This window comes from Charadrius vociferus, unplaced genomic scaffold (assembly GCF_000708025.1).
Source record: "Charadrius vociferus isolate BGI_N301 unplaced genomic scaffold, ASM70802v2 scaffold296, whole genome shotgun sequence".
Taxonomy (NCBI): domain Eukaryota; kingdom Metazoa; phylum Chordata; class Aves; order Charadriiformes; family Charadriidae; genus Charadrius; species Charadrius vociferus.
In genome coordinates, this window is record NW_009648972.1 from 635,243 (window position 1) to 660,750 (window position 25,508).

Consider the following 25,508-nt stretch of genomic DNA (forward strand, 5'->3'; position numbering starts at 1 on the left):
AGGCAACTTTTATCCATGCTTTAAAGAGAGAAGGTACAAATGAAATGTTTCTACCATGCTACATGCAGTTAGGCTTTTGCGATGGTGTTTTGTTTTTTTTTTTTTTTTTTTTTGAGCTGTGCCCCACTCAAAGCAGTGTTGTAATGAGAGCGAGAGGAAGGTTAATGATGAAGAAAGTGGTCAGAGTTGGCAACATGCGCTATTTATCAGATAAAATGCTATTGCCTTAACTATATTGGTACCAGTTACTATTTTTAGCCTCTTCTGCTATAAATGGAAGCCATAGCTTTAGCATTCGCTAGCAAGCAGACTGTGTGTTACCAAGTTGTTAACGTCTGCCTGTGCAAATACGCACGTAAACCACCTTGAGCTGTGGTCTGTCTGCAGCAACCTCCATCAATCTCCATCACTTCCCGGGTGCAGGCTTCCTTTCTGTCCTCCTGGGTCTCGCCTTCTCTTCAGTGATGCTTCCAGAAAGCTTGTCAACTGGGAATGCAAAATGATGGCATCAGGTGAAGCTTCGCTTTCCAGCCAGCATGGACCAGAGATCCTGAGCCTGCAATACCACCATCTGGCTTCAGATCAACAGACAAGGCTTGATAGTGACAACTTTCATCTTGAAAAGGAGTCATAGTCCATCTGTTTTGTGTGTTAGAAGAGTAAGGCAAGAACACTTACGGTGCTGAATAAATGAGCCCCTTACTGACTGCTGAGTGATGTTAAACTGTAATAACAGAGCTTTATGGTTGCTTTTTATGCTTTCACAACATTTATCTGTTTTGTGAGATCTCTGAGGCCTGGTCTTATTTATTTTGCCCACATTTTGAGACTGAAGAATGTTGTCAGATAGTTGAGGTGTCTATGTAACTTTGAAACTTTGTTAGGAAAAGAGCAGGGGGTCGTAGGACAAAACTGCTGTTCTGTCTGAGGGTCACCAGTATTAAGGCCCAGGGGAACTTCAGTACGCTGCTGCCTTTTGCAGGGCTGCCCCTCAAAGTACAGTCTCTAACTGAAGGCAGCATTGGCATCTTTCCATACCGACCCACAATGAATTGCTGTAGCATTTCATCTTCAGAGACTTTCCTCCTAAGTTCCCAGATGCGCATGAGAAAACGCATTATGTAGCCCATCAGATAAGGACAGATAACTCTGCTGGCAGATACAGTGGGCGCATTTTGCCTCTAACCTCCTTGTACACGTGTGCGATTCTCAGAAATTTCCTGCATCTCCTGCCTGCTCTCTCACAGCAGGTGCCCACGTGTTTGTAATTAAGTCAGCTCCGTCAGCAGTCAGCAAGCACGACTGAAACCAGAACAGTCATTTTTTTCATACAGAACAACTGCCCTAAATATTTTCCGTATACATACGTGTTGCATCTGGGATGTGCTACTGCAGTTCTAGGTAATAAAGGTCACATGTCAGTCCATATAATCTACGTGTGGTGTCTTTGGTGCAATTTCATTTTAAGGACTTTTTTTCTGCTTCCCTGAATTTCTCCTTATGGTTCAATTCTGGTGAAAAGTTCTTTATTTCCTGGTAGAAACTTTTCTGTATCATACAGCAAATGACCGTTTCCTCTCACTGACAGCTCACAGCTATTCCCTTGTGGATTTAGTAGCACCCAATAGTATTTTAGTAGTGCAGTGGGCTAAATTGTATGGTTTTTGCTTTGATGGGTTACTGTTTGAGGTAGACTGCTAACATTTTCCCAAGGAATGCGAAAAACTGTAGAGAAATGGTACTTTAAAGTGGTTTTTACCTCAGCAAGATTTCTTGAGACAAAGAAAAGTCACTTCTTTAGTTCAAGGCTGTTTTCTGCACTAAATATAAAAGATCTGCAGAGAGTGTGCATGAAAGCTTTGAAGAAAAGGTCACAGGAATTCTTTATAGTGAAAAACATTAGGCAGGCTGCCTGTAGGTGTCATTACAAGCTGTTTTCTGTGTACCCGGAGGCCTAATCTTGGAAACAATTAAGTACAGACATGTGAGTAACTTTAATTGTGTACCTGCCAAATCAATAAGACAAATTGAAATCTTTCCACATTTGCAAGATCTTTAGTTTACAGGTTTCCCTTCAGCTGTTAGAACAAAATGTAAATGAAACGCGGGGAATTTGTCTAATATAAGCTTAGTATTAAACTGTGAGACATTGAAGGGCTCTTTTACATAATACTTTTTGGTTTTTTTGTTTTGTGCTCTAAGTAGGGTTATTTTTCTAAGTACATCAATACCTGGACAAATAATTATCCTGGCTTCTGTTTTCTATTCCTTTCTGTGATATGCTTTTTGGCCCTAAATTGACATTTCATTTGCTCTTTGGGCTTGGAGAAAATACTGTCTTCCTTGTTCATATGTATTATAAACTAGGTGTTTTGTGTACAATAACAATGCATTAACTGAGAGGAAAAAAAAGCAGTGGACTCTGCTGGGAAATGAAATCGATCTATAATTACCTCCTTAATTGTGTTTGTCTATCTCTTGCACTGAGCTCTGTAATCTGTCTCACAAGACATTGTATTTTATCCATTTTATCATCTAACTTATAGAATGCTCCTGCAGGAAAGTGAAAACACTTCTTTTGCTTTATTTGAACATCAGTGAATAGTGAAGAATACATACCTGAGTATATGTATTGAGGATAGATAGATAGACAGACAGACAAAGGGCAATAGGTTTTTTTGGTAGTCAAAAAATTGTTGATCAAGGTGAACACCAGTAGCGCAGATTAATGTAGTCTGTTTTAATTTGGTTTGGTTTGGCTTTCTTTGTATTAATTTGTAAGCAAATGATTTTATCCTTCATCATGGCTAGTGTCTTGGGCTGATTTCAGTGCTTCATCTTTATTTTAATTTATTTTGCTTTTTTATTTTTTCCTTTATTGGAAGGTATAGCAGGACTACAGTTACAAGCAAAAGCCCGATTAGAGCACACACATGGAACTGTACAAGAAATCTGCTGTTTCCTAACCAGGAATAGCAAGACCTTTCTCTTCTCTTGTATGGGTTTCTTCTTCTTTGGCCTCAGATTGTAGTTTGTGTAGCACGCTGTGAAACTGGAAAAGTCCATAACTGGAACAAACCAAATAATAGCGAGGGTGATGTGTTGCTTTATTTCTTACGAGATTTTTTTTCCCCTTCAGAGAGTAGAAATTGTGCATTATCTTCTTCTACCTCCCTCTTCCAAAGAATTCCTCTCTTTTGACACTTCCATTCTGCTCTTTGTTCAGCCTGTATCAAGATCCTCACTTGTTCTTATTCTCCAGCCTCCCCAGTCAGCCAGCTGTATTTAAATTAGCTTTTGATAGAAAACGTAATGTAAATACTTCCTCCTACTTGTCCTCCTCAACTTCTTCTATGTCTTATTTGTCACAAGACAAGCCTTCTTTAATATCTTCTGTCTTAACTGAACACGACCTTGGGACCACTTTAATGGTTTCTTTCAAATTTACAGTGAGTCCTCTAAGAGACTGTTTTTGGACTTCTGCTTCTCCGATCATCCCACTCTTCCTCAGGTCCATTCTTCATCTCCTTTATTCAAAAACCTTCAGTTTCTAGTGACTACTTCCTAGCCCAAACTTATAATCAATACTCCATTCCTCTTATTTTAGACCCGCCAACCACGTATGTTGAGATATTCTTCTTCAGGTCTTGTCCTTTTTGGCATCAGTGGGTATTTGGCTCTTTTGCTTCTGACTCTTTAGTGGTTTCTTCATTACAGAACGCCTTGTCTCTCTTACCAGCACACTGTCAGATGCCATCAATCACTTTTGTGTCCTTTTCTTCTTCATTCACACCTCATTGAGTTATCTTATCTGACTACATTAATCTGTCAGATAAAAGATTAACTCAGAGCTTTCATAATCTTCTCCAGACGTGTTGTGTTTTGTTCAAACTAAAACTGAGTGGGTCCAAAGATGAACTCCCCTGTATAGTCACATGTAATGTTGTTTACTGCCCTGATATCAATCCACCCTGACTATACTTTGCAATGTACCTCTGAAATTAATTATGTACCCTGTTGTAGTTTCTTCTGGAATCGATTACGCTATTAGGATGCTATTGTATTAGGCTTCCTGATTTTTCACCCTCTCACGAAAATGTTCCAGTAAAATGACTGTTCTCAGTTCTTCTGAGCAATTCTTCATTTCAGGAACACATCTCATCACAGCAAGCAGTTTGGGCATCAGCTGAACTGATGCCATAATAAAGACTGTCTTGTTAATGTTTATATATAGAAATATATTAATTTGTCTTTTTAATAAAATATACAAAGTATACAGAATTATTAATGGAAATCAGATACCAAAACTGTTGTTGATGTTCTACCACTGAGACTTTGATTGAGACAATTCTTTAGTGAGCTGGAAAATTTTTTTCTGTATTAAGATAGTTCTTTTCATGTCAGAGAAATTATCTTTTGAAGGCTTCCCTCCTCCAAGTTTGTGTTGCTCAATGGAAATTAACTGCAACCGATGTTTCTTCTTATGGAAGCTCCTGTATGTGGCGTACAAGCGATTCATACAAAAACCACGTGTCAGAATGGTGACTGAAACAACTACAGTACAGTAGATTATCAGATACCATTGTTTTTCCCCATTGTCTGTAAAGTCTTCAGCTGTCATTTAATTGGTTGAAAATCATATCATACAAGGCTTTAGTCATACCAAATCTTGCTCTGAATGTATACATTATTATAGAATTCAACAGGTAGTGAATTACACAGCGTGTTGTTGTTCCAAAGAAGTGTTTCAGCCCCTGTGTAATCATACTTATGAGCTTTGCTATGTGTTAATGGCAATATGTACTTTGTAAAGGCCACAGGGATAGATAATTATTGAAAATTAAAAAAAAAAAAAACAACAAAAAAACCCCACAAGTATCTCATCCTACATCAGGACTGTACATCACTACAGAAATCACTGAAGGTGACAGGAAGACTCATCCACACATCAATGATAGAAATTCCTGCTAACACTGTTTTTTAAATGCAGTGGTGATTCACTGTGTGAAAATGATCTTCTGTATCCCCTGGCAACCAGAAACAAAATGTATCTGTTCTTGTCTGGTGGCCTTCAAGAACACCTCTGAAAAGTCATTTGTTTTCACAAGACAATCATGCAACATTAGAAGCCCACTCCCACCCATTCTTCATAAAGAACAAACAAAAAAGTAGACCTCTGGAGTTAGTGTTATTAATCAACAATTTTTTCTAGCTCTTGAGTGAGTTGTAGCACATATTATTTTTTTTTGGTATGATGACAGTTATTTCAGATTCCATCTGGGACTTTTTCATGCATGAAACATAATACTGTATTTTATGCAAATTATGCTTAATGTTTAATATACAATTGAAATCTGAGGGTTGTGACTTTTGCCCTCAGAATTTCTCAGATTCCTATAGCAACACAGTATCTTATTATTTTACTGCTTGACACTCCGATAAATTTTATTCTTTAGTCTGCTTATGATAAAGAAAACAATCCATATTTCACAAAACATGTAAAAATAAGGAACGTTTTCTTTAAACATAATCTATCAAATGAGTGGTGTATCTTTGTGTAGGTAGCTGAAATTCAATAAATCAAACGCTTAAAGGTTCATGTCAAAATAAGCACAAAAGACATAGGTTCTTTTTCTCAGGCTTGTTTTTCAGCAATCACACCCTGTTCTCTTTCCTCCCAGCATCTAGCAATTGGTGCTATTTTTAGAAATTATTCTGATAATAATCACTCAGCAGACTTTAAGCGCAGTTGTTAAGAGTACAGTACTCTTAGCTGGAGAGTTGCATGATGATGTACAGAAGGCTTTGACCTTTTCAAACCTCCATTTTCCCTCTTTTGTTTTATAAATGTAAAGCGTGTGAAAAAAATTGCGATTTGGCCAGAAGAGGTGCTTACTGCGCAGCTGCAATTTGCATTTACAGAGCAATGGTTTTCTTCCATTTTTTAAAATAGAGTTTAGTTCTATTTCACACTGGCAATAGTATGAACAGTTTTCATTTGGGAAGTTAGACCAGAACAGGTTATTCACTGTATATGTTCATGTCCTTACTAACTGTGCAGCAGGTCTCTGTCTGGACAGTCCACGGGGGAGAAGATACTTTAGACCCAGAGGAACTGGGTGACTTTGGGTCACAGGTTAATCTAGCCTTGCTTATACAAACGCTGTAAAAAGAACGTTAAATTTGTGCACCCTGTCTTGGTTTTGGCTGGCATAGAGTTAATTTTCTTACTAGCAGCTGGCATAGTGCTATGTTTTGGATTTAGGATGAGAATAATGTTGATAACACAGTAATGTTTTCAGTTGTTGCTAAGCAGTCAAGGACTTTTTCAGCTTCCCATAGAAGGTAAGAGGGAGCGTGGCCAGGACAGCTGACCAAAACTGGCCAAAAGGGTATTCCATACCATGGGATGTCATGCCCAGTATATAAACTGGGGGGAGTTGGCTGGAGGGCTGGGATTGCTGTTCAGGGATGGGCTGGGCATCAGTCAGTAGGTGGTGAGCAATGGTATTGTGCATACTCATTTTGTGTATTCTATGATTATGATTATTATTACTATTTTCTCTTCCTTTGCTGTCCTATTAAACTATCTTTATCTCAATCTTTTTACCTGATTCTCCTCCCCATCCCAGCGGAGGGGAAACTGGGGTGGAGAGGAGTGAGCAGCTGTGGTGTTTAGTTGCTGGCTGGGGTTGAACCACAACACACCCGAGGCACAGATTTAAATGAGAGGCAACAGAAGAAAGCCCTGTTTCTCTTGAAAAGTATTTAAATGATCATGAGAATTGAAATTTGTGTTCGTTTTCTACTGTAAACCATTAATCAGCTTTAATTATAAATGTATTCAAATGGGACTGCAAGAGTGATCATACTGCTCAAAACAGAAAATAAAGTTATCAATGCTCTTTTGATGTTCATGCATTTTTACGTTTTTTTTCCCAAATTAATTTTTCCTTGTCTTTTTCCATTGGTGTTGATTTCATAAGTTGAACTTTATTAATTGTGATTCACTACTTCAGGCCACAAATATACATGACACTCCATGCAGGCAGTATCCTTCATTTCTTTGAAATGGCTTGCAAAACAGGAACATCCATCACTTAAATCCGTGACTGTTGGGTATAAGTCACCGCTGTGTAAATCTGTTGAAGGGCCATGCTTGTTTTTTTGAAGATTTTGATTTCTGTGACATCCTGTGTTCAAGGAAAAACTCCCTTTTCTCACTAAAATTCATTACTTTTACCTGTCAGTGGAATGAGTGTGTTTTCAAAATAAATTGAGATTTTTCACTTGTTCATATAATACTTGGAAATATTGCGCAATTTTTTCTCTTCTGATGTTTAGGATAGGTTAGGACCATGTGGACATAGACATCAGGTACGCATTTGTAGGCAATTGGAATCCAGTTGCCTTCTGGGGCTCTGGCAATTGTTGAAGGGCAGTTTCCTTCTACGTGGTTATGCTTCAAGCTGCACAAGATTCCCCTGAAAAGAGTTTAGAAATATCAATAGTTAGGTTAAGGTTTATGATTTCTTTCTTACTTTTACTTCACATACGTAATACATGTATCTGGCCTAGATTCAGTTTGTATTTGGTGGGATGGTTCCATTCTGGCACAGCCGGGTCACAATTCATGAAGAATGGCATAGTTGTTTCCTACAAAATCCTTAAGTTCTCAAGCCTGGATGATTTTTGTTGCTGGTTTTGGGATGCTAGACATCGTATTTTCTAAAATAACACAATCTGACTTTGAGGCAATTAGGCTCAGTTTTCACATGCTCCAAATATAAGCATTTACTAGTGAGGTTTTAAAAGCAAAGGTCTTTTGTTTTAGGAAACTTGTGGTAAACAGATGGAAATTGTTTTCTAATTTGGGTGGTGGTGTAGAAATCCTCTGAAAAATATATACCTGCAAGTAGCTTTACTAACCACAGTATTCTTACTTAAATTTAAGTTTAGCTACCTGCCTATAATAACCTGTAGAAAGAATTTAGGAAGAATCCTATGAAAATTGTCATTCTCCTTCTTGAAAACCATACTTAAATAATGAAGATTTTCTATTGGATTTTTGCATGCATCTGTTAAAAAGCTCCAGAATGGCATTTTTCCCCCCTGTTTACTAGATGTGATGCTCTCTAACTTCTTTGCAGAAAAAAAACCAAATGAAAAGCGATGTACAAGCCACTTGTATTCACTGTTAATATATTGTCTTTGAGAGTTAAAGTTTCAAATTCTCCTTATTTTGAAAAAGTATATTAATGAGATTTTGCTTAATGTAAGATTTCCCACAACTCCTGGTGCTGAGCTCCGTGTCTCTGGCTATGACAAGGGTTAAAACTGCTTCGGGGCACCTATCCATTGCCCTTCTAATACAGAAACCAATTAGAATTTATAGTACTGAAGGACAAGCATAACTGAGTGAAAGAAATGGAGCCATTAGACTAGAAAGGATTGAAACCTGACAGCAGAATTTCCTTCTGATTGTATGTGGGCAGCTTCCAGACCCTTTGCAACATCCCAGTATTGCAATATGAGTGTTGTATGTTAAAAAACAAAATTGAGAAGTTTTTAAAAGCCATCATTATGTGCTATGATTGAAGCAGAACTTCTGGCAAAAAAAAAAGTATATGGCCACTAATTGAAAATAGATAGGTATGGGCATTATTGATTTTAGCATTCCCTCAATATTGATATCTTCTGTTGAAAATGCAATGTTCCACAAGTATGTTTTTGCATCTGCAGTGTATGTGCTAAAAGTTTCTGATATTTGATCTGTTAATTTCCTGTATTCCAGTGCAAACTCTTTGCCAAGAAACATTTCTCTCTATTCTCACGGCAACATCCTTTCCAAGTTTGTCCTTTGTATGCAGCATCTGATGCAGACAAATAGAAAATTGTCCCAACTCTAAGAGGCACGAAAAAGCAGACCGATGAAATTTTTGTATTGAACTTGGCACCCCTGAAGGGCTGGGAGCAGCAACAGGGTAAGAGCCAGAGTACAAATGGAATAATGTGAGCCAGGCTTTTCTGCCTGGCTCCGCTGATGGACATCACTTAAACCCTGAGTGTTTCTGCTGCCTGCAGATCCCATGATCTCTCTGGGTGTTGTTTTATATCCTTTCGGATATCGATTTTTCTTGGAGTTCTTGGGTGTTTTAGGAAGAAGTTGGGGAACTAGGTTTCTCTTGTAACTCAGATGACAGCTCACGCCTCGGACGAGGTAGTTGCATGCAGTTTGCTCTGCACGAGCTTGCCTCTGGAAGCAGCTGATGCAGTGACAACCGCATGGCCTCCCTGCAGCAGCCAAGCGGTGTTAGCACCTGCCATCACCTCTGTGGTGCTGGGGAGTGAAAAAGGCAATGACGATGCCAAGAAAAACTTCTGTTTTTACCACAACTGAGCCTACAGAGATTCTCCTAAGCAGTGGCAGCTGCTGAGAGCTAAAGTCGTAGCAGCGGATGCGAGGGGAAGGGAAAAGGAGATAAAAGAAGCTCAATGGAGCCATGTAGAGAGATTGCCATGAGATAAGCCAGGGTGCCAGCTGCTTCGTGGCATAACGTGAATATGGGTGAACTCCCAGCCTGTAGCATGAGCTTGGGAGTTTGCTGACATGTCTCCTCATTTGCTCTTACTCTTGCTGATTTATTTTTGTTCTACCAAAGCTATTTCAAGAAATACTGATTTGTCACATGGTGATTGAGCCAGTACCTTAAGCTTGATTTGTAGAATTCCCTAACTAGAAAATAAATAAATATATAAATACTATAGTGGAGATGCATGTAACAATATTTCCAAAGAAAACAGACAGTATGCATTTTTTTAAAAGTATTTTTCATTTGAAAAGCTCTTTATATTTTATTGTAGTTAAATGAATGTGAAAGGTGTGTTCAATTTTTCTCCCTGGTTTCCCTATTAATGTTGAAGGCTAGGAAGAAATTATGCTCATTTGTATTCCTGGACATAGTATAAACGAAAAATGAATATTTTATTGCTAATGGCTTTATAAAATGCTATTCAGATATCTCAGCAAGTTTAATATATAATTCCATTGCAAAACACAAAAATGAAAACAAAATGCTCAGCTGAGGGCTCTAAAAATAACAATAATGCAGTGCCTAAGTACTACTACAGGAAACTTAACTCCCCCATTACTTTGCAAGTTGCATCAGTTTCTTAAGTAACGCCATTTGGCCCCCCCAGACTGTACAGAGCTTGGGGCTGAGAAGCTGTGTCAAAATGGAGGTGCACTGTTGTGAAACCTGATGTATTTTTCAGACATGCAGTATCTGATCAGCTTCACAGTGTATCTTTTCAGTAGCAAACCAATCCTATGGCTGCTACATCACAGCAAATACAGAAAGAGATTCCTTCAGTCAATTTTTTGTGCGTATTTTTATATCTAAATATATATATACTGTATATTAATATATCTAGTATATATACTTTACATATACTATATATATTTTAATATAGAATATATATCAGGGCTGAAGGGGATGGGTGTCAACCAAAGGAAGGGAGAAAGGTGGAGAAAATGGAAAGGCTTTCATGTTCTGATGGATGGCACAACAGGAGTAGTGTCAGTGGTGGAATGGACGCGGGAGTGGGAAGTAGGGTGAATAGAAGATGCTGTGCAAGTACCTTAAGAGGTAGGAAAGAGCAGACGGTCTTGACAGATCTTGATTTGAGCTGGTGGGAAGAAAAGTCATGATTAGACTAGAGAAGGGAAGAAGAACAAGTAGAGCTAGAAAGATTGCAGAGAGCTTACTGCTTACTGGGATAGTTTCTATTAAACCCTCTGCCAGGGTGGGAGATGAAGTTCCCATTGTGCCTTCCCCTTCTTAATCTTTCCCTTAAGAATGAAAGCTGCTGTCTGAAGATAGAAATTCAGCGTACCACATATTCAAGGAATATTTGTTCTGCCTTGACCAGCTCCACTTTGGAACCTGCTTGCTAAACCAAAAAGCAAGCTTAGCATGCCTCAGAACTGTGTCTATGGTAATCAGAATTTCTACATTTCAGGAGCTGAAATGTTGCCTTATATTACACAAAAGGATTCAACTTGCTAAAAACATTAAAGAATATTACTATTAAAAACACTGGACGCAAATACCATGGCAAAGCTTACTTACTAAATGTTTACTTTTTATTTCTAACAATTTCATACAAAAGTGCTGCAGCCAGGGAAAGCATATTTCAAATTGTTAAATGTCACTTGCTTCTTTTCTTGCACTGGGAAAAAGGAATATCTATCTTTCTTGATTTAGCAGCAGACACATACAGATGTTTAAAATGTTTCCTTTAAGCTGTTATTGTGGAATTCAAGACAGTTTTGAGAATGAAGCCTCTGCATCTCAATAAGTTAAAATACCCTGTCAGAAGTGGTTCCATACTGAAATTGTAAAAACCCTTCTGAGAACTGATGAAGAAGTGAGAATAATTGCAGTCACAACATTTAGAACGTGCAAAGTGGCTTGTTAAAACCTCAGTGAAATGCATAGCAAATGAAGGCATCTGAATCTTTTTGAGAAACCGAGAAAAGTAAAACATAGCCTCACATTAAAATGTCAGTGTGAAAATCCAGCAATGTTGTTCTTGATGCTTACAAACTAAAATGAAGGTAGAAAACAACTGGACAATCGAGCAGCAAATTATTAATGAAAAACAGTCTGGCTTCACTATGTTTGATGAAGATTTTAACAATAATTTTTATTAATGTTATGAGACATTGTCCTCATTTAGATGAAAACATGTCAGGGAAACTGCAGTCAGAAAACTGACCAGAGTGTTCCAGGTGATATCACCTATATCCATATGTACATATGGGCAAAGGGGTGTACTAAACAGTAAAGCATGTATAGTTTTTTGGACATGAGTTTAGTGTAGAGATGTGAGATGTGTAGCTTAAAGAAAAATATTCATTAATAGGAAGTGCAAATAGATTTTTGTCTTGAAGGAATCATGTCTTTCCCTTGTAGACTAAAAAAGTCGTTACATAGGCTGTAAGGAGTTCATGAACATCTTTCAGGGCTTCATGAAGAACAGTTAGTTGTATGAGTATGTGAGTATGGGAACTGTTTTGCTGAAATGGGCACCTGAATCTATGTCTGGCTTCAGCAGTGGCCGTCTGCAGGTACTTCAGAGGAACTTACGGAGCATCAGAGGAACTTACAGAGCAACCTGTTACCAGGAGTATTTGTTTCCTAACCCATCGAGACAGTTATTTCCACATATCCAGAAGCATATAAATGTATATCCCTTGTATATTTTTATCCTCTTTAATGTAATTATAGGTGTATCTATTGTTTGTATTATTATCTGATCCTTTTTGGCTCCAGCTTGTATCTTGGTCCCAGTCTGTTACGATACATAATGATGCAGAACATGCATGAATGTGTAAGGGAGGGAGAGGAGGTGATTCTGTTACCGGATTTGATCCTTCTCCGTTTACTTAATTGATTACTTCTTTTCTAAGTGTTTTATTGGGAAGGGCAGAGAAATGATGGATCTGTATGCAGAGAAGATGTAGGAGTTTGAGAGAGTGCAAAGATACTTTGCTGATAGACTCTTCTTTAAGTGGATGCAGACATTTTCTTCCAGATTCAGGCTATGGCTGTAGTATGGAGTATCAGTGTAGTTACTCTTCGTGCTGCTGCGATGCAGGCTTTGGAGAAAGAAAATGTCTCTGTGATTGGAGTAGAAAAACCCATCACTGAACCTACTGTATGAGACAACCGTCATATTTGCTACAAAACTGAATGCAATTTGAGCAAAAAAAAATGCGTATGTTTGAACCTGAAAGATCTCCTGCAAGGAAAGAAAAGCAATTGAAATAGGCAGCCTGCAGATTAAAATCCCGGGAGAGTACTTGGTTCTCTCAATTGACTGCTGAAAGAGCAGAAAAAGCTGATGTTATATGATATTATTAGGGAAGAATATACAATAACAAAATGTCAAGGCTGGATAGTATAGTCAATGAAGTATGAAAGAAACAATAGAAACTGAAGAGAGAGTAGAGTTTTGCTCAAGGAAATCAGTTCTCCACTGTGTTGTCAACAAAGCATTTGCGTCTGTAAAAGCAACCCCCTGGATTTCACTTGGATAAAAATATGACTGGAGTAGCATTTAATATAATGTGTCATAGTAGCAGTCCCAACTCACACAGTGACAGTCATTGATGATCCTGCGGTACTCTTCACAAAGAGATGTCAACTCCAAAGTCATTGTCCAAATTACTTTTGAAATTACATTCTGCTTGCAGATAGAAGTGAAGGGGGTTTTTAGAGATTAACTCGAGTTGAATTTGCTGTTTGGGAGGTAAAAGTGGTTTTCTCCTACATATTAATGGACCCTTCATCTAACCTCTGTATGCCAGGAAGTTATCTGACCAAGGAACTTGTGTCTCTGTTTATTACAAGTCTTGTGAAGGGAAGCAGGGAATAAAGACAAACTGGAAGGATGAGCAATGAAAAATCAAGGTGAAAATAAACAGCAGAAAGGAATGGATATTTGCTATTAAATAAATCTGTTAGCTATGTAGTGATATATATGTCATTTTCTATTATGAGAAACATGACATTTATATGCTTATAAAAAGAGATTGTTTTTTTCCCTCTGCATGTACTCAATTGTAAAGCAGCAACCTCCAATTCTTGAGCCTCTATTTAGAGGCTTAGTTCAGCTTTCTACTTTGTTTACATATTTAAAAACATGTTTATGAAGGTGTTCTCCTTGTGCCAGCTACCAGATGTTTTATACGTTAGGTATTTTCATATTGCCATTTTTAGAAACTGAAAAGCAGATAATAATAATAATTTGTGACTGGTACTTTGGAATTCTTATGCTTCCGCGTTTAATATAAGGAGAGGAAAGATAGTTAGCTTAGTCAATTTGAGTAGATTAAATATATAGTAAATACAAATTAAACAATGTGAAAATATAATCTGAGTCTAAACTATTTCAAACACTGCAGCCCTGCAACAAACCACGGACTGGTTATGTACTCTTTATGTTGCTTGCTGGTTTTGGGCTTTATAATTAATATACCCTAATTAAAAGGTTAAAAGGGCATCTTTCCAGCTATTTTTCAAAGTAGAGACAAATAGCCGTCAACAAAATATCCTTCATCCTGATCCCTCCTTGATAAAAAAAAAAATAAATGTGCAAAATATTACATTTAATGTGTTTGCTCAGAGCTCCTGAGAGTCTTCTAAAATAAACAGTACTAGACATACAAATGCTGTTAAGTGACAGATCAGCGTCTTATCTTAAATGAGGTGAAATTTCCCCCTGGCATTTCACAGCTCAGGTGATTAGCTTTGCTTAGCTTGTGAGAGGAATCGAGGCTAATCTGTCCACTCCTGTACCAACTGCTAGTTGAGAATCAGTAGGTAATTGAACCTCTAAAAACTTACTTGTCTACCCACACCTCATGTACTAGCAGAAAAAGAGGTGGCAAGAAGCAATAGCGATTGTAATTTATGGTTTGCCCCCGCGATGGAAGCTACAATAACTCAGCTCACATGAAGACGCACGCAGCTGTCTAAGGGATGGGAGCAGCAAGCTCTAGGCAATGGACCAGGCAAATACCTGAAAATACTAATTAAACGTCTCAGCTGGTAATTGCACGTATTAGTAATTAGTAAGAATAATTAGCTATACCTACTAATAAAAGACACATGAAATAGGTTTATAAATAACCACCTGGATTGTATTCAAAGGTGTTAGAAATAGGCCTACACACATTTTAAGGAGGCACTGCCAGTCTTGGTGAGTGAGACTGGAGATGTTGGGGAAAATTAATCAAACATGGTGCAGGCTGGGAGGTGAAAGCTCATTTCTTGTGTCTGCTATTTTTTCGTGTCAAAACTAATTTTTATTGTTCTGGCCTCAATTGTTTATACTAGTTTTATTCGCAGGAAGTGTATGTATCAGTAAAAACTTCATCACGTTAATTAATACAGAAGCTACAAAAATCACAACACTCCAAAAGTGTGTAGGGGGGAGCATTGCACGCTGTAGATGAACTGGAGTGCTTGGACTTGTGAGTTCCTGATTTCTATCTTTGTTTTCAACAGCCCTTTGTAGCTTTGAGCAAATCACTTCCTCTTCTTTTTCACTTTTGTTGATAAAACAGGATAATAACATTTAAGCACAATATTTCATAAAGATGCTGCACAGACCCATTAATAAATCCATTTGCAGGTCTTTGATTACCATCAGTATATCAAAATGTCACTACTGAGCTTGCTGACTGCACTTATTTAATTTTCTAGTTCTACTCAGCTTCTAGATTTTAAAATGATCCTTAGTGGCATAACTTATGAAACAACTAAAACCATCACTGTGAAAGTCAGTTCAGCACTCATTCACTACTTCTTATAAAAAGTTATAAAATACATAGATTGTCTTTTCTTTTTTTCAGTTATTATAAAGATTTATTTGATCTCTAGCTTTAATATCCACTGAAGGTTTTCTCTGTCAGTAGTAACTTCTTAGATCAATAAATTGCGATACTGATCTCCAGAGAAGTCAATGTCTGCCAACTATCATTGCAGTGTTTACCCTTGTTGAAAAGCAGTTGTAGCAAATTAAATTGGCTTCTGTCAGGGGGTGATATACAGTGGACGGTCCCATATTTTATGGTACAATTAACAAAGGTTGATACATAGGCCTCTTTCTAGAGAAGATCAGATAAAAGACAAGGGATTGTAGCAAGAAAAATCCCAATTTATGAGGTGAGGTGAATCTGTTCTCATTTAAAGAACAGTTGCTGAAGACTGGAAGATGACTTGTTTTCAAAGGAGCATGGTTTTAACAATGTGTATTTATATATAATTGGTCTTCTGTATTGCTGGAAAAACACCGAGTACATTCTTTAATCTGCCATTAGACAATTTGTGTCAGTATGCAGGTTTATGAAACATTCTGTTTTGAAGCTGGTGTACGCAAGTGAAGAAAAGAAAACAAAATCAAGCCCATAACTACTTTAAAACAGCTGCAGAAAGAGCTGCTTTCTCTTTTATCTAGCTAAAATGGGGGGAAATCCGTCCTCAAGCAGGATCCTGATCCGGGATCTCCGAACAGGACCCAGAAGTGGGAAAAGTTTGTTCTCTTATACTCATTTTCTTCCTCTGCCTCGTTATCAAGAAATTTCCGGATGGTTAATCACACTTTTAACATTGCTCGCTGCGGGTGAATGGTTACCACAGCCTGGCAGTGACTCCATGGTACTCATTTGGTTGCACAATGAAGATGATCAGCTCTAGAAATCAGAAGGAAACTTGATCATTGATCATTGTAATCATGGAGCAATTATCGGCAAAGTTCTAGTAATGTCCATTTGCTGGATTTTAACAGCCTGCTGGTTCTGACATGGGCAAGATGGTATTTTCTTAAACTGCTGTTCTGAGAAATACTTGAATTGCTTGGTATTAAGACATTTTAAAAATGGAGTTTAGGTGATTAAAGCTTTGCAAATTCTCTGCTCTCCAGAACACACAGAGGTTTCCAGGGACAGAGGGAAAAGGCTCAGTCTACAAAACCCAGCTGTGGTATTACTGTGCATCAAAAATCCATTTTAAAATGTTACAGGTGCACAGCAAAGTACTGCAAAATTAGGAGATGTCCTAATTTACCTCATTTTGCCTAATATGTATAATTATGATATAAATGATGTTTAACATCTACTACAACTTATAAGGTATGATTCTAGCCTAATGCTGCTGGTTGATTTATAACTAAAATCTATTCTGGTTGATTTATAACTAAAATCCATTAACTTTAGGCCAGACTTAAAGCGAGTGGCTGCTTTTATGAGAACGGAATTGGTTTAGGCAACATCAAAGAAAAAGTCCTCATTGGGTGAATTCCTCACAATTGGTAGTTTATTTGTACGTATGGAGAGCTTTAGACTGCAAAGTGTGATTGTGACAAATACCCTGTGGATGGTAAATTTAGGGGGGATGTGTGATGTTGTTTGAATTGTTAATGTGTCCCTTCAGAAGGGCAAGCTGACAACATCTCTTTAAGCAGTGATTAGTTTGGAAGTTTGTTGGTTGTGTTTTTTTTTTAATAGCTCGAGAAACAACACTTTTGGTACTGTCTCACTCAGTTCTCCGCTATAATAAACTATGTTAGCGCTGCTGGATTTAATTAATTTACACTGGCAGAGAAGCTGCTCTGCATTCCTTAGAGAGGGAAATTACTGAAGTTGTTGGAGGGGCCACTGAGGGTATGCATACGCCGACAGCTGTAGCCAGACACAGGCTCTTCTGCCAATGCTCCGATCTGGCCAGACTCAACCCATTAGTCCAGAAGCTATATAGTCACAGTGCCCTTACTAATATACTCCACCTCTCAGCAGCCTGTCTAGTTCAGGCACGCTGCCGCATCAGCGTGCAGTCCAGACCTGGGCTGACTCGCGTCCAGTCATCACGGAATAGCAGATGTTTTTCTGAGGCCATCTCTTGTGGATGTGCCCTGAGAAGTTTTGTGAAAGCAGCTTCGTCAGCCGCAGGGCTGTTCGACCTTTCTTATATTCCAGCTATCACTGAAGAACTTGCAGCTCGTGTAGCATACAGGTACCAATCTGCTTTGCAGATTTGCGTACTGAGGCTGTCTCACTGCTGAAAAGATTGGGCTGCCTTCCTTCGCACTTCTAATTGCAAATTAGGGCACTTGATTTGGTTTGGAAAGCAGCTACTTGATTTTTTTCCCCTCTTAGGTTTTTTCTCTTTTGTGTAAATTAAAAGACAAATTGTCCTCAGCTGAACTGTTAGCTTTTGAGGCAGAACGTCCTCACAGAGGAGGTCTCCAGTTTTGTCTGCACTTTGAGTTTAATCTGAAAGAGCTACATTTCACTTTCTTTCAGTAAATATTATCAGCCAGTTTCCTTGATGATCAAGTGCAGGAGTAATGCTTCTGAATACCAGAGTGATGGATTCAACAAAGACACTGACTTTCTGACGTTATAATCTCCCTCATTCCTCAACAACTTCTCTGTGTTGCATGGGTTATAAACTACCCGTCTCTCTCTTTGTCTTAGGAAATAATTACCATGGCCCCCTTCTTTCTCCTTTACTTGCATCCCTTTTATTTAGCAAGTAACTGTTGTCTTTTCTTTCAGGTATGGTGTAACTGATACGTATCTCATTAAACTCAGCAATTTTCTCAGTAGGTGTTAACTTTGAAGTCTGTGCCCTCTATTTCGGATCTGACATAGGGATTTCGTACTACAAATTGCATCTCAGTTTTCATCGTGTATAAGTTGGTTAAATAAAATACGGTATCTCTGCATAAAAATCTTCTGGTGAATGAACTGTTAGAACTTCATGGGTGGAGCAGTATTCTTCACTTGCAGAATCTGGGTTTATCGAAAGGGTAATAGATTCATAGCTATGTGAAACCAGATATCTGATTAGTTAATTGCATAACTTGAATTCATTAAATCATTCTGCATTGCAGTACCATAGTGTGAAAATGAAATTATCTTCTGGCCTGTGCAAACTTGTTTTTTTATTCTCCATTACATCTTTTCTGTTTTATTGTTGTTGGTGGTGGTGGGGTATTTTTGTCTTAGAACTTAAAGATTTATTTCCCAAGAAATATCATATATTCTAGTTTTCTCCAGAATAATCTTGGTATTGATCATGTATTTTCTTTAATCCAGATTTTGTTCTTTTGTTATTATTAGAATTCCAAATTATTAAGAGTTTCCACACTTCTTGTCATATATGTCACATCTATAAAAATAATGACCACACTAACCAACAGGTTACTGAAATACTACCTAAAAAAGAGTGGGTCTTTAGATCAGTCTTTCAAATGTTTTGACTGGATAGGTCCATTGAAGCATACTTACTTTTTTTCATTATTAACTTTGCTGTTCACTGTTTCTTTTCATATATTAATGCTTGCTTGTAAGATATATTGATTCGTGAAAGTTATCTTTTTTAAAACTTTGATCCAAATACTTTCCTGCAATATATTACTTTCCTGTTAATTTTGCATTCTAACTTTACTATTGGGCCATCCAAAAAATAATGGTAACAAAAATAATTGTATATCATAACTTTTTCTATGTGAATACATTTTTGTATTCTCAGTTATCCTCTTGTATTACTCTTTTGTAGACACAGTATGTTTGCATATTTTCAGTCTTTGAATGGGGAGTTCATATAAAATAAAGAAAATGCAAAGTACTTACCCAGTAGTGAAATACTTTTACTAATTAAAAATAAATACAGTACAAATTGCAGTTGCCATGTCAATCTAATTCTGTTGGATTTTCAGTGTTTTTTTTGAGCCCCCCCCCCCCCCCCAATGTAAAAAAATGCCCACAGAACTTGATTGGAAATACAAACTCCTGTGTGTTTTTCTTTCAGAGTACAGACATGAGCCCAGCTAGTAGCACCACTTCCCTCCCTGTTAGTCCTCTTCCTGAGGAGCCGCTATTTTTCAAGGTAAAGTTAATTAATTTCATAATAAATATTGTATATTAATTTTGGCTTAGTGTGTTATCTGGTGTACTATGAAGTGCTATTATTAGTGCTTCCTTTGAATTACTGTGATATCAGCAGATATTCTTATACGTACCACGCAGTTTTCAAGAAATACCTAGAAAAAAAGGTTACTGGTTTTGTGAGGATTATTTTTTCCAGCAGACGAGAGATATGAACCATTATTTATAAGACTGTTTTTATCCATCTTATCTGCCAGTGATACATTTTGATATGTGCATTCCTCTATATATATTTATGTAATTTGTTGTCAATAGATTTCACTTTATATTGCATTTCAAGTACATGTTTTAATGAAACAATGATTAGTTACCGCAAAGATACAGGAGATGTTGAAAATATGTCAAAGAACAGATTTGGCATAAATTCAGTGTAAGCCACAGGCCTGTCATTTTACTTAATTTTAGTAATAAATGATGGGACAATACCCGCAACTTCATAAGGGTTAAGCTGTGAGGAATAAATGGTCCTATGTCACTTTTTCACCTGACTTCATGGTATCCAGCCCTTGGATGGAGAATGGCTTTAGACAGAGCCTGACTCAGCTGCAACCAAAGCGAATGCCTTGCCAGCTGTTTGCTCGGACAACGAAGAGGGGACTTGGGTTTTCAGCACCGTTGTCTCAAACGTGTGTCATAATATGGACAACGTTACGCTCCCAGGAGTGTCCCTTTTAAAATTTCCTCTTTCACCAGTAAGTTTCCACCTACTGTATGAAAACAATTAGCAGCTTGGCTTGTGTTTTCTGTCACTTTGTGACGATGCTGAATTAAAGCTGAGAAAGTAGAATTAATGAAGTTTGGTGATGTAAAGTTTGCGTCTCTCCTGCACATGCCTCCATCACAGGAAATACCAGACTCCTCCAGACCCGGCCAAACCCATTAAAAAAAATGTGTTGGGTCTTTTTTGTTTGTTTGTTTGTTTGGGGGGGGGTTTGGTCTTTTCCTCATATTTTTTATGTCTGTGCAAGAGTTGTACCCTGCAGTTCATAACCAGCTAGCTAGCCAGCTGGTTCCTGTTACTAGAATGGTGAAGGACTGTGCTTGCTTGGTGGTTTCATCAGTGGAAGTACAGATGGGATATCCATGGTCAGCTGTTCACTGGTCCTCATTCCTCTTTTGGCATTGAATGTTTTCAAGACCCCTAGCTCTCAGTCAGATTGGGCTGAAATTGAGTAATGTTGTGCCAAGATAGTAGAGCACACAAGTCTTTTTTTTCCTTGGGAAACCACATTAAATACACATGGAAGTCTACTCGACATTATAAGGCAGATTCAGTAGTTATTGTTTGTCACTGTGCCTGGGAAGCCACTAAGGTATGTCACATACAAAGAAATGGGCTGCTCAGCTCAGATAAAGGTGTAAGAGGTAAGAAAATGTAACTTGAAATAGTTATAGTAAACTCTCATACTGAAATTCTCAGCTGAGGTAAGAAAACACAGCTCTGTTTGCATCAGGAGCACTCTGACAAATACACCATAGTGCCTTTATTGATTTTTAACGGAAATGGTGCTTGTATAGCTCAAAATGGGTAGTAAATGACTTCTTTGAAGTGGAATAGTTGCTCTAATAAAAAAAATGAAGGTATTTATTTGTATTAAAAGTCTCCTTCCTTTATATTTTATGTTAGGAAAATGGTACAAGAAACAGAAAAAAAAAAAGGTAGGAGGCATTATTTAATCTTTCATTTTCAGTCAGTTTTCAAAATGGAAACATTTTCCTTCGGAATTCAAGTAAAATGGAGGCCAGACCAGGAAAAAAGTCAAATACATCTTACAGCCAATGCCCTTAAGTAGAAATAAAAGTAATATAAAATGTAACAGTTTCTGTTGTTTCTCCCTGACTCATTCCAAGAGAGAGCAATATTGTTCCAGTAGTAATGTGAATGACTGGCTTTACAAGCCATAACCCTCTCCAAATACTGTCAGTCTATAATATTGGCTTTTGGATGATGGGATGATGCATTTCCCTTAGCAACATGATAATAACCTTTCCCGCCTCCTTGCTGTAGAAATGAAGATTGAAAAAGAAATTCCATTCTGAGGTTCTGAAAACACAGGTGTAACGAAGCAGGGCAGTATAAACACTGCGTCTCTTTGGGATAGTTGAAGATCTCTGAGCTAATGAGCTTTTATATTAGACTGTGAAATGAAACCAAGCCCCTGTTCTCAATCGTACCTGGTTTTATACCAAGAAAGAGAACTGTCCTTTCTTGGATTTTATCAATTCAGCTTCAAAAGAAAGTCTGCATTTCTGCATAAAGAAAAAATGCAAATCCTGTCATCATACTCTTATTGCATCCAACTTCACCAAAACAGATGTCTGTCTTTTTTAATCCCACAGGATATGTGCTCTATAAATATGAAGGAGATCAAAAGCTTGTTCAGAAACATTTTAAGATTTTGAATTAAATCTAAGGAAAGTCGGAAGCAACACTCCCATGGGAGTGCTTGCGTGTTGCATCTCAGCTCTGGTAGCACTGAACTCAGCTGCCATTTTCACAATATATTGTTCATGCGGTGACATGCAGTACTGCCAGAAAGATCCAAATCATGTGAGACCATACTCAGCAATATTTGGAGGAGAGTTTTTCCAGTACAGCAAGAGATACTCCACCTGGGTCTATTATATACTATTACTTTAATGGAATTACTATGTTTTATTTATGTTAAGACAGTACCTTTAAAGGATTTTCAGTGACACCTAGCAAAAGGAATAGGAAACAATTGACTAAGAAATAAGGGTAGCGAAGTCCAGTGCTATTTAATCCTAAAAGCAGCCTTGAGAAAATGAACACATAAACGTATCATTAATACCATTCAGCAACCTTCTCTCCATAGCTGTTGTAAATAGTGAAGTAGCAATGGAAGTTCGTTTTGCTTAAGGAAGGAGCAATTTTGTACAGTAGTCAGAATTACAACCAATTTTACGTGTGGCTTTGGGTATTCTTCTCCCTGTGGAGTTAGCAATGTGCATGTGTTCGGAGCAGTCTTCCCTAGCTGTACTCTTTAAAAGCTTAGAACAAAAATCCTGTTCAGACATGTATGCAGACAGTGCACTTTTGAAAAGCAATTTTTGATAAAACACTCATAGGCATTTCTTTTTAGCGAGGGTTATTTTTATGTCAAATTCTAGCTTTCAATCCTCTGCTGTTTTCCATGGTTAAAGCTATTTTAAAAAGCAAGATCTTTCCCCATATTATGGGAAAAGTTTATTTCTTTTTTCACAAAAGAACATGTTCTTTGTTGGTGGTTTTGTGCTTAAACTTTTCTGTAGGGAGGAATCTTCCTTTGAACAGAAATTTATCCTTCTGTCCCTGTATAATATTTCTTGAAGAATTAGAGCCTTATCTTGGGGGAAAAAGTTAAATACAACAGAACAGAATGGTATTTGTCATGCAACCTTAACTCAAGTGTTATTCTCTGTTATGATAGCAAAACTGTAGCTGGCTCAGATGTGAGTGACTTTTAATTGACTACTTATATCTATGCTCATAAGGTGTAATTAAAAATAATATTGCCTTTCATTTAGAAGATCAGTGAAGGAGGGGATATTTCTGAAAGGTCACCTCACCAAGCAATGCCTCATCCATTTTTTAGAACCTGTTCTTTTCTCCTACTCATTATACTGTGCTTTATTATAATGGTATTTTATTATTTTTTAAATTATTCTAAAATATAGTGACAGACACTTTTAAGAAGGGATCTATGAGAGCCATTTAGTACATAGGATATCTCATATTATCTAATTATACATTATCTGTTATAATGAGCACCAGTCTCACTGGTTATTAGCCACAACCAAGTTGTAAATAGTAACCATAATAGTAACTTATCATAGCAATGTTTAATTGCACTTCAATTCCATGATTAATCTCAACCATGCTTTACTAATTGGCATTAAACATAAGAAAAAAATCCTTACATTCTTAGCTTTGTGCTTTGAGGGAGCTGAGGATTTCCTTTAGCATGTATCTCACTGTGTTCTGACTTCTGTAATTAATACTCTTGATGCTAATTCCCTGAGTAAGAAATGCAAGTGCCAGCACAAGCAGCAAAAGCTAACAGTCCTTAGCAGTTACCACCTCTGTAGGTCTAATAAAGTATAGATCTATACTTTATTAGGAATCCTAATAGTTCTGCCATTCATCCTGCAGCTCTACAGGCTCTGTAAATGCAGATCTTTGCAGTCACTAATGGGCATGACTCTCCGGCAGCTCATGACATTTGTATGTACGACTTTAACAAGAGATGGATTTTCCATGTGGTCAATAATCAGGTTAATATTTTTACTGCCGGTGTTCGGAATAATCAATGTGACAGTCACAATAATGATTGCTGGTTAGCCAAAGCGACTTATCTTTGAGAGTGTGACTTTACAAGTCTAGCTGAAGAATGAGTTCTTGTCCTTAGTCAGCAATGATGACAACAAATGGGGCCTATACTTCAAAAAGCTTCTTATGCTAGTTGACACACAGCCAGCCTGTTTACCCAGTCTTCCTTAAATGCTCTATCTCCAATATTTTAAGTATTTGCTGGCACTTCTTTGAATAAGACCATTTAAATGAATTGTTTCTTTTTGTTTTCAAAATGGACTTTGAAATAATCTCATAGACATTGTGACCCATGGGCAGGTACAGCTTGGTGTTCAGTGCTCCCCTTTCATGGGCTGGAGACCTCATTAGCTCTTGTCTCTCACGTTGCACCTGAATTGCTGCGTTCCATCTGAATTTCTGCTTCCACTGAGGAGCACGCAAGCTCTGAAGCCTCTGTGGGTTTTGTTTTTGTTTGTTACAGAAATATTTTTGATATTTCTGCTAAAGTGAATAGAGTTATAGAAGTATGAGTCACTCAACCCCACCTCTCCTAATCTGCCGCCCCGATCTCCAGCTTATTTTAAACCAGTCTGTCATCATTCTTCAGTGTTTAATCAGTTCCTCCCACTCTTTACCTTTATTCCCTGTATCAATATTCGCTTTCTCTAGGACTCCTTATGGTGTAGCACAGACTTTCAAAAGTCACGTCATCACAGTGGCTTTCTGCCTTTGATGAAAGTCTTCATTTTTGTAATTTCCGAGAAAAGACTCATACATCTGATTTGTTTCGCGGTCTTTATTATCGTAGTATATGAGATCTGCCAAAGCACTGAATTTATTCTGAAGGTAGAAGTGAGAAATAGGTATTATGGGTCTTGTTGCAAGAAGCATCTGTGCATCTATTCACTCTCTTTTTCTCAGTTGCTCTGCGCACAGTTTTCCTTAGGAACAGGGCTCTTCCAGCAAGTCCATCTGAGTAGAACCACGTCACCTGTTTCATGAGTAATATTTTCATCAGCTCATCCAGCAGGGTGTGGATCTGGCTGTGAAATTCTCCTCCTAAGCTTTGACTGACTTGAAATGGAGTGACAAAGAACAACATCATCAAAACAGAGCTTACTGGAAGAAAAAAATTTAAAAAATATATATACTTGCCCAGTGTTCCCCTGACCTAATAGTTTCCTTCAAGTCTTAGTTTATCCTGAATTGTAAACTGATTCTGGGAAACAAGTTGTCTCTCTCACAACGTGCTGTTTGTGTCTGCCGTTGATTCTCACTTCTTGCTGATATTGAAAATACACTACATTTATGGCCAAATTTGAACACCTCTATGTGTACCTTGTATGTGTCCATTGAACAAGCTGTCCTGTACACCATGGAACCAGAAATATCTACCTCTTCCTTGGGGTTTTGAAAGGAGGAGATACAGAAGAAAATGGAGCTACTGTATAATCTAAAAAATACTGCTATAGCATTTTAGGAATACTGTATGTGAGTTAATCATTCAGGTAATGTTACTGCTTAGCTACTTCAGATTATTAGACTTCCCTACGTGAAAGTATTCAATTTAGCACTCTCAGGGGAAATAGAGTGAGCAAGAAGAAACAAAGAGACTAAATAAGCAATCTCCCAAGGCAGAGTAAAGCCCAGGACGAAAGACTGCCTCCAGGCAGT

At 37.7% G+C, this 25,508-nt stretch overlaps 1 protein-coding gene across 2 annotated transcripts in view; it reads left to right on the forward strand.

The window, feature by feature from the left end:
* The window catches only part of CCSER1 (coiled-coil serine-rich protein 1), a 644,956-nt gene that overhangs the window by 241,905 nt on the left and 377,543 nt on the right, over positions 1-25,508 (forward strand). For both annotated transcript variants that reach the window (XM_009887738.1, XM_009887739.1), the window contains exon 6: positions 19,386-19,463. In XM_009887738.1, the coding sequence (XP_009886040.1) occupies positions 19,386-19,463 (78 nt within the window). The remainder of the gene's footprint in view (positions 1-19,385; positions 19,464-25,508) is intronic.